Source organism: Orussus abietinus, unplaced genomic scaffold (genome assembly GCF_000612105.2).
Source record: "Orussus abietinus isolate OABI.00-Male unplaced genomic scaffold, Oabi_2.0 scaffold109, whole genome shotgun sequence".
Lineage (NCBI taxonomy): Eukaryota > Metazoa > Arthropoda > Insecta > Hymenoptera > Orussidae > Orussus > Orussus abietinus.
In genome coordinates, this window is record NW_019395023.1 from 286,339 (window position 1) to 300,989 (window position 14,651).

The window sequence follows — 14,651 nt, forward strand, 5'->3', positions numbered from 1 at the left end:
TAACCCTTCAGTTGGTATAATTCTGAACATGGACTGTAAAAGACCAACATAAACATAAATTTCGCTAATGAAACGCGGCAGCTTATGTTCCCACTTGAGTATTTAAAACGACGTTTCCATCAAAAAGGGTATAGATGAGTTTTAATTTATCGCCGTCGATTAAATTTCTCAGCACCTTTCATATCGTCTTAAGGACTCGTAACTTGGCAGCGCTAATTATGAATTGGCAGCCTTCGTCCCCAAACCCGCAAGACCGTCACGAAACATAGCGTGACCAGCAAACCGACTGCAAAGCGAAGGGCGGAGTGTTGGATGCAACCAAGTGCAGCCAAATGGGAGTGGTCTCCAATCACGAGGGGCGTGGTGTACGTTCTGCGTGTCGCCGCCACGTCTTATCCCGACTTGCGCCACGCCGGCCGTGACGAATTACGCCACGCGAGCGTGGATGCGTGAAAAACGTGCACGCACTCTCCACCCACCTTGCGGCTCCGTCGACCGCCTATGATCTATCGCGACGTGTACACTGTTGGTCATGAATGGCTTCCTCGTGTATAAGGCGCCGCCAGGTGGCGGGGTCGACCTGCTTGTACCCGCTCGTACACGCTTCTACGTCTTTCTACGACATTGTACTGATTTTTTGGCACCTGCTTTCACTGCAGTTCGACGGGGAAGGTACATCCCTTCAAATTGGTTAATCAAACGAGGGATTGGGATTTTTTTTCAGGGGAGATACACGGATTTGAAGCGATTTTCGAGAGGGTCCATGACGTTTTCAACCCGTTCTCGGGCTGCCCTGTCCCTGATGAATTTTTTCCGCACCTGCAATCTCTTCAGCCCGACGAGGAAGATTTTTCCCTTCAAATTGATCTTCGGCGCGAGCGGCTGGGATTTTTTTTCAGGGGAAATTCAGGGATTTGAAGCGATTTTCTTGGGGGTTCATGACGTTTTCTGCCCGTTTTCGGGCTGCCCTGTCCCTGATGAATTTTTTCCGCACTTGTAATCTCTTCAGCCCGACGAGGAAGATTTTTCCCTTCAAATTGATCTTCGGCGCGAGCGGCTGGGATTTTTTTCAGGGGAGATTCAGGGGTTTAAAGCGATTTTCGAGAGGGTCCATGACGTTTTCAGCCTGTTTTCGGGCTACCCTGTCCCTGATGAATTTTTTCCGCACTTGTAATCTCTTCAGCCCGACGAGGAAGATTTTTCCCTTCAAATTGATCTTCGGCGCGAACGGCTGGGATTTTTTTCAGGGGAAATTCAGGAATTTGAAGCGATTTTCGAGGGGGTCCATGACGTTTTCCGCCCGTTTTCCGGCTGCCCTGTCCCTGATGAATTTTCTCCGCACCTGCAATCTCTTAAGCCCGACGAGGAAGATTTTTCTCTTCAAATTGATCTTCGGCGCGAGCGGCTAGGATTTTTTTTCAGGGGAAATTCAGGGGTATGAAGCGATTTTCGAGAGGGTCCATGATGTTTTCAGTCCGTTTTCCCCAACGATTTGACATCTCAGATATATTTATATAGGCTGACTCTTTCATACCTTCTTAAGGGGACATGAAAGTGGTACCTGAAGAATCAACCGTTCGTGAAACTTTTCTTCGAACTGGGTCTACCGAATCGTTTCAAATTTGACAGCGAGAATATAAAGGCGATAAGAAAGGTCCTGACCCCCAGAAAATTTCAATTTTATACAAAATTGTAAAAATGTCTATTAACAAATTGTATAAAAACTTGAAACTTGTGGGGATCATGATTTTCCTTATAGTTTCCATATTCACGATGTAAGATTTGAAATCACTTGGTACACCCAGTTCGGAGAAGAGTTTCATAAACGAGACCTCTTTAACGCCACCTTAAGGAAGTAATTTATGAAAAAGTGAAGGTGAGGGTAACAAGATGGATTCCTTATGAATTTTTTTTATCCGTGTTTTTTTGACATCCCATCGAGAACGGGGTTACCGGCGACGACCCTTGGGTACTATTTGTTGAAATTTGACAAAACTTTGCTTTGCAATGGTCTGGGTGGCGCAATTGATCTGGCAGAAAATCCAGTCGGCAAGATTGGCGGGATCCTACTTGGAGGATCTTTCTGTGGCTTTTTGCGCTTTTTTCTTTTTGTGCGCACCTCGAAGAGCGCCGCGAAGGATCTGGGAGGAAGCGGGAGAGAGATGTTTTACGGCCCACCCCTGTCTTTTTGTCGCGCGATGATTTCGGTGGGAGAGAAAGACGGCAAAGGGAGAGAAAGAGGGCCGACAGAGGCGGAGGAGAGGACGGTTGGACGCTATCGGCCGCGGCCCCATTAAGCTCTTATTAATTGCGCAGATCTAAAGGGACCGACCGCCTTTCTTGCGCTACCTGCGCGCCATTCCGTCCCACGAAGGACTGGGACCGACCCAAGGGAACCTGGAACCTGGAACGGACTCCTCTAGACCGCGGCTTTGCCCACTTGGACACGGAAACGATACCTAGGGATCCTTCCCAGATCCCTGACTTCAGACTCTCGCAAATCCACTCCGTTCCACACATGACTGGGAAAAAAAATCCAGACGGCAAAATTTCTGGACGAATTCAGACATTTTTAGGACAGGATCATCAATGTCAAGAACAAGGACGAGATTAGAACGGGTAATTTAAATTAGACCTAATAGTTTGTAAGCACGTTGAGATGCTGATGATCTGGGGTGAATTCCATTTAGGTCGCCTTGATCGTGGGTGAACGATGTGAATGTTGAAAATATGACGTAAACGATATTTTTAGGACAGGATCATCAACGTCAAGAATAAAAACGAGATTAGGACGGGTTATTTAAATTAGACCTAATAGCTTGTAAGCACGTTGAGATGTTGATGATCTGAGGTGAATTCCATTTAGGTCACCTTGGTTATGGTTGATCAATTATTTGACAGGTGTAGTGGTTTTTGTATCGGGAGGTCCTATCGCCGTTCCGATAGGGACATTTTCACTTAATCTCGTTTCCTCGGTCGGAAGATCCGGATCCAGTTCCCTGTCTCGATCGTTCCCCCTATCGCTCGATCAGGCTTGTCAGGACCAATTAGGGAGATCCAGAGTACGTCTTAGGAACGGCAATAATAGACGGATTCCCGTTTCTTTCATCAAGGAACCCGCTCCTCCGCGAGTCACCCAGTAGTCGTCGAAGGATCCTGGAGGGGTTCGAGGGAGGGATGGGACCAACACAATCCCACGGGCTCGGAGCAATCAAACCGTTGTTCTGTCTTAATCACTTTATTATAAATAAGCTCGTTACAAATGAACAGTTCCGCAATCCGCACACTTCCGTTCGACCCTGGGATGGTGTTGGCAGGAACCCCTTAGAGCCTCTCCAAAGTCGCACAAGTACGAAGCGAGCGAATGTTCATACTTCCCAACATTTTTAAGTAATGACAAATTTAATCAGATTAAATTCTCTAATCTCTCAGAAGCGTTAGATTACTTTTTACCACCCGACCGTATCGTTTATTCAAAGTCTGCCTAAAATTAAAACGATCTCTTCAGCGACCGGCCAGTTCCCCAACATTTTTCCATCTTAACACCTTGAACATCCCACATTCGCTGAACCTCGTAAATTCGTCCTCGATTGGACGGAAATCTCCACCCTGGAGGATCTACTCCATCAACCAGGGTGCTCCAAAATAAGTGTGGTCTTCGCGTTCGTACTTGGGACTTCCTCCCACCAGAGGACCACCCCCGATGTAGAACGGACACCAACCCCATGGTTCGATCGCCCCCTGGGATTCCCCACCCTAGGCGAACGTCGTTCTAGCCATCGGGAAAGGAACACGGTCCTACATCACCCCATATCACCCTATATCACCCCACATCACCCCACGTCCCACACCACCGAGTTGTGCTGGGCATCGGTCGCCATCCAAATCGTTCCACCGCCTCTTAGGGGGCTCGGGGGTGGCTTAATTCAGGTCCAGTACTCACCGGACAGGGGTGCGTAGGAACCGTGGGGGTAGGGGGGCGCCGAGGACGCGTCGACGAGGGATTGCGACGGCGTCGCCGACGTCCAATCCTTGTAGGAGGCCGCGGCGTGCGCATGGTGGGCCGCGTGGTGGGATGTGTGGTGTCCTAGGCTCCTGGCACCACCCAACAACAGACCACCGTAACTCGCTGCGGCCGCCATGTTGTGGTGGTGGTACTCGTGCACAGCTCTGCGAACATGGAGGACGGTCCGGATTAGAAGTGGCTGATAGATATACCACACATACGGATCAATTCTACGTTAATGTCCAAAGAGACCGTGTGTACAATGATTAATATTGGAATCTCGAGATTCGCGCTCCGATGTTGGGATCAGAATTTGGAAACAGCTCAAGAGACCGAATGAAAAGGAACAAGGCTTTAAAACCACCAGTGTTACATCCTGGGAAACGAATCCTTTTGTTTTTAGGGAATTCTTTGAATGGTAAGCTTCGGTAATTCATTTCTGCATCCTGTAAATGAACAACCCAAACTTCCCGATTTCTGTGTTTAGCTGGGAATGAAATATATGTCTGAACGAGGGTGAGATATGTGTGTGGGTCGAAATGATAAAGGAGGTGCGTAGAACGTGTTGGTCATCTTGAGACACGGTAAGACGCCATCCATGAGGAGAGGATTTGTAGTGGGAGGATGTCTGGTCACCTTGCCTTCGCGAGACTTGATAAGCAATTGGACAATTAAATTTTGGGATTTACCTGTGATGGTACGGCGGGTAGTGCGAGTGCCAGGGATCCGAGGAATAGTCGTAAACGTCGCTCGGGTGGCTGTTCCAGAAGGACGGGGGAAAGTTCCTCGTAGACATCGGGGAGATGTTCTCTGCAACAGAGACGGTTTACGGCTTAACGATAGCTTCTCGATGGTTGATCTCGTCGCCTCCTGGAGAGGGATCGACGCGCGGACGAACGTATCGGAGATTTAGGAAGCATTTCTGGGATTCTGGCGCGTTCCCGCCGCGCGAAGAATTCGGTAAGCGGACGCCGACGTTGCGTACAGGTGATCCATCCCGGAATTCATGGGCGGGATTCTTCGTGCGAGAGCGGGGCGCCAGAATTTCCAGCAACGCGTGCTAAATTCTCTTCCGAGGTCCCTATGAATAGTCCGGAGTGCGCCAACTTCTCTATTACTCCGTCCCGCGCGAAGGAAACGGCGCCAGCTGGCGGAAGGATTTTCCAAGCTCGAAGGATCCCCAGCCTAGACTCCTGCTTTTGGACCCAAGAATTGGTAAAGACATCCCTTTCGGTTATACTAAAATAATATAGGCAAAGGATTGCCACTCTGTGACCATTTAGGTGCAACACCTGACGACGCGACGCGGACGCAGTCGCGCGTCTCCCTTAACTGGCTCTAACAAGGAAGGTACCTGAGGTGTCCCCCTCCGATTTTGTTCATTTTTAAATATGTTATAGAGGACTAAAATCTAAGGGACCCGTGTTTTTTTTTATCGGCGGATAAACACTTTTAGGGGGTGAAATCAGGCTTCAAAGTTGGCCGTGCAAGGGGGTGAGTTGGCTGTTTCATATAGAAGCACTCGACCGATTTTCATGAAACAACCGTCAAAATGTAGGGAATGAAGAATTATGAAACATGCATTTGGAATTTTTCGAAAAAATTCATTTTTAAGGGGTGAGCCACCCCTTTGAATACTTCCTTTACCCCTTACGCGAGCAGTAATTGTTCTATCCAAATGAAACTTTTTTTGTATTGTTCTGGTCTGTAAATTAACCAAGTTTCATTTGGATAGAGCAATTACTGCTCGCGTAAGGGGTAAAAGAAGTATTCAAAGGGGTGGCTCACCCCTTAAAAACGAATTTTTTCGAAAAATTCCAAATGCATGTTTCATAATTCTTCATTCCCTACATTTTGACAGTTGTTTCATGAAAATCGGTCGAGTGCTTCTACATGAAACAGCCAACTTATCCCCTTGCAGGGCCAACCTTGAAGCCTGATTTCACCCCCTAAAAGTGTTTATCCGCCGATAAAAAAAAACACGGGTCCCTTAGATTTTAGTTCCCTATAACATATTTAAAAATGAACAAAATCGGAGGGGGACACCTCAGGTACCTTCCTTGTAAGAGCTCACAAGAAACTAATAATTATCCCGTTCTAATAATTCACGAAAACAATTGTTCTCAATTTGTCAAATTACCACACCTAATGAACAAAAAAAAAGGACATTCACCCTCTTAATCGCATTTACGGGAAAAATGATTGCAGAAGTACCAGCCGAGAATGCAACCAAACAATACCTTCCTCTAGGAAACATAGTATCTAAATCAGGTAATACATTTTTAAGTAAACCAAAAGTATTCTCGTTGCCATTCAATAGAACTAACGACGTGCAGTTTGTTGTTGCTAGGAAAGAACGTTGCCCTCAAAAATAGTTTTGTGCATTTTTCACGTTATCTTCCTGCGTGGATCAATTATCGGTTGGATGGTAAGGCCCATGATCGACGAATGAATGCGACAACGCGCTATTGGGCGTTCCATCATGTGCGAATCTCTTATCCGACCCTATCGGTCCCAATTCGACGATGATCGGCACCCATGTTCGACGAATAAATGCAACAACGCGCTATCTGGCGTTTGACCATGTGCGAATCTCTTGTACAACCCTATCGGTCCCAATTCGACGATGATCGACCCATGATCGATGAAAGAATGAGACAACGCGCTATCGGGCGTTTGACCATGTGCGAATCTCTTATACAACCCTATCGGTCCCAATTCGACGATGATCGACTTCCATGTTCGACGAATGAATGCAACAACGCGCTATCGGGCGTTTGACCATGTGCGAATCTCTTATACAACCCTATCGGTCCCAATTCGACGATGACCGACACCCATGATCGACCCATGATCGACGAATAAATGCAACAACGCGCTATCTGGCGTTTGACCATGTGCGAATCTCTTATCTGACCCTATCGGTCCCAATTCGACGGTGATCGACACCCATGATCGACCCATGATCGACGAATAAATGCAACAACGCACTATCGGATGTTCCACCATGTGCGAATTTCTTATCCGACCCTATCGGTCCCAATTCCTCCGAGATCCCGGATGAGAAAGCCGGCAGGGAATCGATCTCGGGCCCAAGATTCGATATTGTAATTCGGTCGCGCGCATCGGGCCCGTCCCACGGAGCCACCCGCGACACGGGGCCGCATAAAGAAGCCAGTCCGCATTGTTTCCCACGCGCGGAATGCCGCGCTCCGAGGTTTCGCCGTCGAGGAGGTGGCGGCCGGGGGGCCTTACACCCTCCTACCAGGCCGCGTGCGTAAAATATGCTTCTCGGCCGCGTCGACGGCCGCGGAGCCACGGATTGGCTCAGCGGTGTCATCCTGCCGGGCCGGGACTAACTATCGCGTTAAATATTGCGATTTGCTTGCGAGAGATGCGAGATAGGGCCCCGTCCCCTTTCCAGGCGGCGTCCTGCGGCCGCTTCGATTCCCTGCTCTCTCTCTCTCTCTCTTTCTCTCTCTCCTGCCCCGGCTTGGCTGGCCCAGCCGGACCTGGCCCCGAGGCTGGGCCCGGTCCCCTGGTCCGGCGTCCTTTATTTATTAACGCAATTAAAGAAACAGAGTGTCGGCCTGCGCGCGCGGTCGGCTTTCTTCTGTGCCCGATGTGCCGCCGATGCGTGCCCCGTGGACGCTGCCCGATGCTCCCAAACTGGGGAACCTCCGCGAACTTTCAACCTCCGATCGCTTTATCGACAACCGCGTCTCCGGCAATGTCGCCGGAAGTTATTTCGAACCTCTGCGAGACTTTGGCCGTGAATCGCGGCGATTTTAAGGTGAAGTGAAACACGTCGAGGAACTTGATCAACGTCGATAAAGAAGATTTTTCTAAATGCCTACGTTGCCGACGTTCGTTTTTATATTGACAGCTGGGTCGAATTATATTGGATATTGTACCAAATGGCATACTCCACCTGTCGTTTTCGTACAATAATTATAAAGAAATCGAAGTAAAACTCCAGAAATCCTCTGGATTCGTGCCTTCTGGGGCCCTAATTGACTGCGGAGGCACCCCCTGCGCCATCTGTGATTTCCAGGTCAATTAAATTTTCACTCCGAGACCTCGTATTACTATCGTTTTAGCAAAGAAGCGCATACAACACTTTTTTTGCCTTTATCCCGTTCAAATGCGAGTTTATCGATTACCAGAGTGTTCCAAATTGTCGTAAAATTGTCCTGACCCTTTCGATTCTCATATCAGAGCCTTCGATAATTGTATATTGATCGAAATATGAGAGCTCGACGCCATTTTCGTTCTGGTCTGGACTGAGTTAAAACATTTTTTTGAAAAATCCAAATTTTTAATGTGTCAGGACAATTCTTAGATGATCAGGAGTAATGTGTCAAAGTTTCGGACAGTTTGGTCTAATACCCTTAAAAAAAAGTGTTGTATTCGAATCGACTGATTTGAAGGATGTTTCACTTCACCTTAAGAGGATATGAAAAAGTCAGCCTATGTATATCTCGGAGAAGTCAAATCGTTGGGGAAAATATTCCCCGAATTGGGTGTACCGATTCGTTTCATATTTTACCACGGGAATGTGGAGGCCCTAAAGTAGGTCCTGAAACTCATGAAATTTGATTTTTCATCAAAAATTTATTTACTTATCATGCACTAGAACCAACATGGCGTGGTCCGTGGACGTTTTCGATGTTTTACGCTTCTTGGAGGGTTAGAATCGAAAATGAAGAGTTTCAGGACCTAGCTCGAACAATTAACAATTAATATGAAAGTAACGGCCGAGGGATCGTTTGTAATATTTTTCATCGAGATGGTTGTAGCGAATTTTTTGAAATTTTACCTCAGGGGGGCCCCCGTGACGTTTTAATTTTTTTGAAATTATTTATAAACGTTTACCAGGTTTCTAATATAAAAAGAAAACTTTCTTGGGGCCTTCGGGTTCAAGTGATAAAATTTGAAACGATTCGATAGACCCAGATTGGAGAAAAGTTTCATTAATTACTGAAACCTCGGATGCCACTTTCGTGTCACCTTAAGCTTCCGATCGAGGACCGTCATGGATTTGGGTGTGGTGGAACTTGAGTTGCGAGTGGACGATTTTGCCGGGGAAACCACACTAGTGTCCGATGGACACCACTTTAGCGGAGAAACACACATCCGACAAAATGGACAACGCAGGGAAAGGGCGATCTGATAAGTCCACGGATTTACAGCCTCGCAGTTTTCGACAACAAAACTATCTGCCGTGTCCATCCACCTATCCTTAGACAACGATCTTAGGCCATGGGACAAATGCCCAAACGCTCTACCGATTGGGCGTCTAAGGTGAACATTTGCTTTGGTGTCGTTGCTTTGGTTTGAATGGTGTCCAAGTCCTGGAGAACGTAGATTTCGAAGAAGTGGATGATGTTAAAGTCACCGTGAATGCCTTGCTTAACCGCAACATGAACCTAAGAATCGGTCAGTCAAACCCAGGTAACGATAAATTATTGCGAAATCTCTGTGTAAACCAATTTATACAGAGGTGACTGCCGTATGGACGCTAAAAAAGAGCTGGATTTGTCTGCACGGACCACGAATCGCTACGATTTATCGTCACTCGTGTACCGTTTATCGTGACGTTTAGAAGTCTTATTACGCAAAGGATCCGAGATCCTAGCAACCACTAGAATGCTGAGCCCTGCAGTTTAGGTTTTCACCAAGTATTTATACAGGTGGAACAGTATCAGGAGGTGTTTCCACGAGTAGATTCCCAGTTCTTCCCGTACCTTTACGCTTACTGTTACACAAGGTATTTGAGAAGTCCTTAAGGTGGTGCAACACCCTTCAAATCAGTTGATTCGAATACAACACTTTTTCTTGAGGGTATTCCAAACTCTCCGAAACTTTGACACATCACTCCTGATCATCTAAGAATTGTCCTGACACATTCAAAATTTGGATTTTTTAAAAAAACTTTTTAACTCAGCCCTGACCAGAACCAAAATGGCGTCGAGCTCTCATATTTCGATCAATATACAATTATCGACGGCTCTGATATGGGAATCGAAAGGGTCAGGACAATTCTACGACAATTTAGAACCCTCTGGTAATCGATAAACTCGCATTTGGACGGGATAAAGGCAAAAAAAGTGTTGTATGTGCTTGTATGGTAATACGACGTCTCGGAGTAAAGATTTAATGAACCTGGAAATCACAGATGGCGCAGGGGGTACCACTGCAGTCAATTAGGGCCCCAGAAAGCATGAATCCAGAGGATTTCTGGCGTTTTACTTCGATTTCTTTATAATTATTGTACGAAAACGACAGGTGGAGTATGCCATTTGGTATAAAACCCAATATAATTCGACACGGCTGTCAATATAACAACGAACGTCGGCAACGTAGGCATTTAGAAAAATCGTCTCTATCGACGTCGATCAAGTTCCTCGACGTGTTTCACTTCACCTTAACACCCACTCCAATACTGGGATATACGGTCTAGGTTTGCCCCAACTACACGTACAGGTGTAAGCACATCAGCGAGTGCTCCCGCAAGATGGACAAGCCTTGTCGCGTCTTCTTGTCGACGACTTCTCTGCCTTAATCCGGTGCGGTATAGACACGTCGCTCGACGTCGGATGCCTCGATTCGTCAAGACGTAAGCCGGCCTGGATTGATGTCGCCGCGGCGCCGGATGGCTTGTTATTCCGATTTAGAGCACTCCCTCGCCGCTCTTTGAAGACGCCGGGCGTCGTGTCAAGTAATTGCGACGCTGTTGCTGCGAGAGCACCAGCAGCGACTCCAGGCAGGCGTTAATTTGACGCCACCGCGCGGAACGACTCGCTCAATTTCCCGGCTTCAACGTTATTACCGATGGCGACCCCGACCGCGACTTTATGCTCCGGTGAGATGCACTTGGATGCATCCTACCGTGCCACGAATTTGGCACGGCGGTTTCCTCGCGATCCTGATCACGAATCTTGGTTCCCGAATGACTGGACCCACCTCGATCGGCAAAATCTACCGATTCCAAAGTTCTCTGCCAATCGACCACCTTTGTAGTGCCGATCGCCACATGAACGGTTACCTCGCCTAGAGTCCACTCTGTATTCGATCCACCCCCAATAGTCTCCTCCTCGTCGACTCTTTATCTACCCCAAATCCAAAATCGTTTCATCCCCCATTTCTCTATTCCTCAGAGACCCTTCATCGTTGCACATCTCAGGGAGCCAGGGGAGCATTTCGGTTCTGGTGGACGTGCGTACTTCACCTTCTCTCAGATCCCAGCCTTCTGTATCAATTAACCAACTTTGTGGTGCCGATCAGCACATGGACCTGAACTCGCCTAGTCTCCTCTGGTTTCGATCCACGTTCGATCCACCCCCAATAGTCTCCTCCTCGTCGACTCTTCATCTACCCCAAACCCAAAATCATCTCATGGGACCCCCTAATTCCCTCCAGCCATCCAAACCCCGAACCAGTCTTTCCGATCCAGAAAGCTGCAATCTCGGAAGAACGTTGCACGTCCCAGGGAGCCAGGGCATTTCTGTCCTGGCGAATGTGCGTGCTTCACCTTCTCTCCTTGCGCGTTACCCGGCATTCCGGGGCTAAAACCGTCTGGCGTTTTCTCTGTCTCTCTCTGCCCGCTCCTCTCCTCCGTTGGGCGACGCGCTCCCTCGTTCTCCACTCTCTCCCTCCGTCTCTCCCAGGCATCTCTTTCCGCGAGTGCCCTCCACCTCTCTCCGTCGTTCCACCCCGGGGTCTCCTCGTCTCTCTTTCTCCGGCGAGCCTCTCCTCTCCTTCGCCAGGAGAGGAGCTCTTAATTTACCTCTCCTGCCCCACCGTGCACCAGCGGAGCGGCGAGGAAGAGGAGGCGGCGGAGGAGGCAGAAGGCACATAACAATTAGGTCGTGTTGTCTTGAATTCTAAGCAGGCTAGTGAACTGATCCTGAGTGGCGGTGGGATAAATGCGGCCTTAAACGACACCGATATAGCCGCTACGCTGATCGCTTGCCAAACCTCCTTGCGTCTCCTTTACCCTCCCCTCTAGCTGTCCTGCCCCTCTCCCTCTCCGCCGGTCGCGGCATCCCGGCCTTTAACTCGCGGACCCACGACGGCGGAACAATCGTTAGGGGCTTGTTAGCGTTGTCGGCCTAATGGCGCACTTTATTACTTCGACCGTCTCGGACGGTGCCGTCTGTCGGGATTTGGCTCCTTCGGGATAATCCTGCCGAGGTGAGGCCAACTCCGATCCGCGAATCCGTGAACCATCGCGACTGGGTGCTGATAAATGCGCGCTGAAGGTCCCTTTGGTCTTTAACTAGTACACTCGTCCAAGTGGTCTTGGCCGGCGACCCTTATGAGGAGTTTTATCTTCCCAATGTAAAGTGTTCGATTGCAAGAGGGCAGTTTAGCCTTATTCAGATGAAGTCCTTTGATTATATCCGCGGGAAAGTCCCACTCCTCGGGATGAAGGATACCGGGCTCCTTAGTACTCGTGGTAACGCGGCCTCACGCCGTAATGATTACAGCTGATCCAGCGATAAGTCGCCTTTGCGTTTCTTCAACATCCCGTGCCGCCGTTTATAAGTACATCTCCACTTATCGCAGTCTGAAGCACCCATTATTACTGTACCCTTCCTGGCCAGAAGCGCGTTGCTAGCATGTGTAGGTACCTTCGTCGAGGTTCTACTTACACCCTAAAACCTTGGGAACGCCTAACCCCCTCGGCATCAACCATAATGTCGAAGATCTGCTAGCTAAAAATGATTGGCTAAATTCTTTGCTAAGTCACAGGAGGTTATTACCTATCGCTATCGAAGATTTATTATAATCTTTATAGATTAGACATTACCACAACAAAGACTCATCTTAAAGGCCGTCCATCTAGAAATGCGTTGTTTATATTCTGTATTGGTGATTCTTCGTTTCCCAATTTTCTACTTGCGTCCCATAACCTCGATAACTCCGAACGCCTAACCTATTCAGCACCAACTATAAAGTCGAATATTTGCGAGGTGAAAAAAGAAAAGAATTGGTAAAACTCTTTGCTGAATTACAAGGCATCACCCGCCAGGGTGGAAGGGTTACTAAAACCTTCATAGACTAGACCCTACAACTCGGACGCGTCCTGGGAACAATTCTAGAGTGCAGTCCTTGAACCCGTTCGATTCTTGGCTTGCAGACCGCTTTCGCCATATTTGGAGCCGCCAATAGACTCGAAATAAGTCGCGAAGGTTGCCATTCGATTAAAGAGACGTGGAAAAAAATTCACCTTTGAGCTTGTCGTGAGCCAGGGCCCTCTGGAAGTGTTCCTCCACCTCGGATGCTGCATCCCCTCTGTAGTGGGTGAACACCACGCAGTTCGCGTTCACGTATTGGGCTCTGCTCTCTCCATCGTCCGAGTCCTCTGCCGCGGTACCAGCACCTGCGGCTACATGACAATGAGCCAAGAATCTACGATACTCTACGTCAGTAAGTAACAATGATAACGAAATACCCTATCAGGCTTTACCCTGTGTTTTTGTGTGATTTTTATTCTTTAGATTTGCCACATCACGCGTTTTTTCAAATCATGAATACGACACATGAGAACACTATTTCAGGAGAACCGAGCTTCAGTCAACCTTCATGTGCAGAAATTACCGGTAGACTACATATGTTCGATAGGTCTGAAGCTGCCCAACAATCGCGGACGAAATTAGAACACACCGCAACAATAGATCCTTAGACCGCTAGGCAAACACCCCGAGACACTCTTTGACACGCACTGATGACGGACAGGGTATATTTAACACAGTGTTGCGGCGTACTCTAAATGACAGACATACCATGATATATTCCCAAACTTCCTGACCATTGCTGATGTGACGGGGAATTTAAAAAAGGATGCCTTATACAGGGAAATTACTGCACATGGTGTTCCGTGTCCTGATTAAGGAATCGGGGATTTATCCCATTTAATGAAATCTCGTATTGGTTTAATCAGCTGGCATTTAGATCATTTAAACCGAGGTATATAATGTTTATTGTATAAATAACTTTTCATTACGACGTATTAGTAGGGTTATATCATATTAGATATTATCAGATGATTTACCGTCGGTGGATCGGTCGTCGTCTAAGGTTCTCGAAGGTTGCGACGTCGTCGTCGACAAGGGAGGTCTCGACTGTCCAGTAGGTCGAGGTGACGCCGGACTAGGTGCAGAACCTACGGAACCCGCACTGCTGGGTTGTCCCTGAGGAACACTGCTCCCAGCACCGCAAATCTCGAGACCCGCCGCTTCCAGGGACCTTTGGTGAATGTTCAACTGAAATGATAAAAATATTTATTCTCAACGTTTCAACGTAACTCGGCACCCTCCTTGCTCCGGAATATGAATAAAACTCGAGGGAATTTCATTAATGATATTTAAGGTGAAGTGAAACATCCTTCAAATCAGTCGATTCGAATACAACACTTTTTTTTAAGGGTATTAGATCAAACTGTCCGAAACTTTGACACATCACTCCTGATCATCTAAGAATTGTCCTGACACATTAAAAATTTGGATTTTTCAAAACAATTTTTTAACTCAGTCCAGATCAGAACCAAAATGGCGTCGAGCTCTGATATTTCGATCAATATACAATTATCGAAGGCTCTGATATGAGAATCGAAAGGGTCAGGACAATTTTACGACAA

General features: G+C 47.7%; 1 protein-coding gene across 1 annotated transcript in view; it reads right to left on the reverse strand.

Moving 5' to 3' along the window:
• The window catches only part of LOC105704517 (protein vestigial), a gene marked incomplete at its 5' end in the record, with an annotated part of 37,868 nt that extends 23,591 nt beyond the window's left edge, over positions 1-14,277 (reverse strand). The window contains 4 exons of the mRNA XM_023433605.1: positions 3,944-4,170; positions 4,696-4,816; positions 13,242-13,400; positions 14,067-14,277. Coding sequence (XP_023289373.1) covers positions 3,944-4,170; positions 4,696-4,816; positions 13,242-13,400; positions 14,067-14,277 — 718 coding nt within the window. The remainder of the gene's footprint in view (positions 1-3,943; positions 4,171-4,695; positions 4,817-13,241; positions 13,401-14,066) is intronic.
• Between the last annotated feature and the right edge of the window lie 374 nt (positions 14,278-14,651).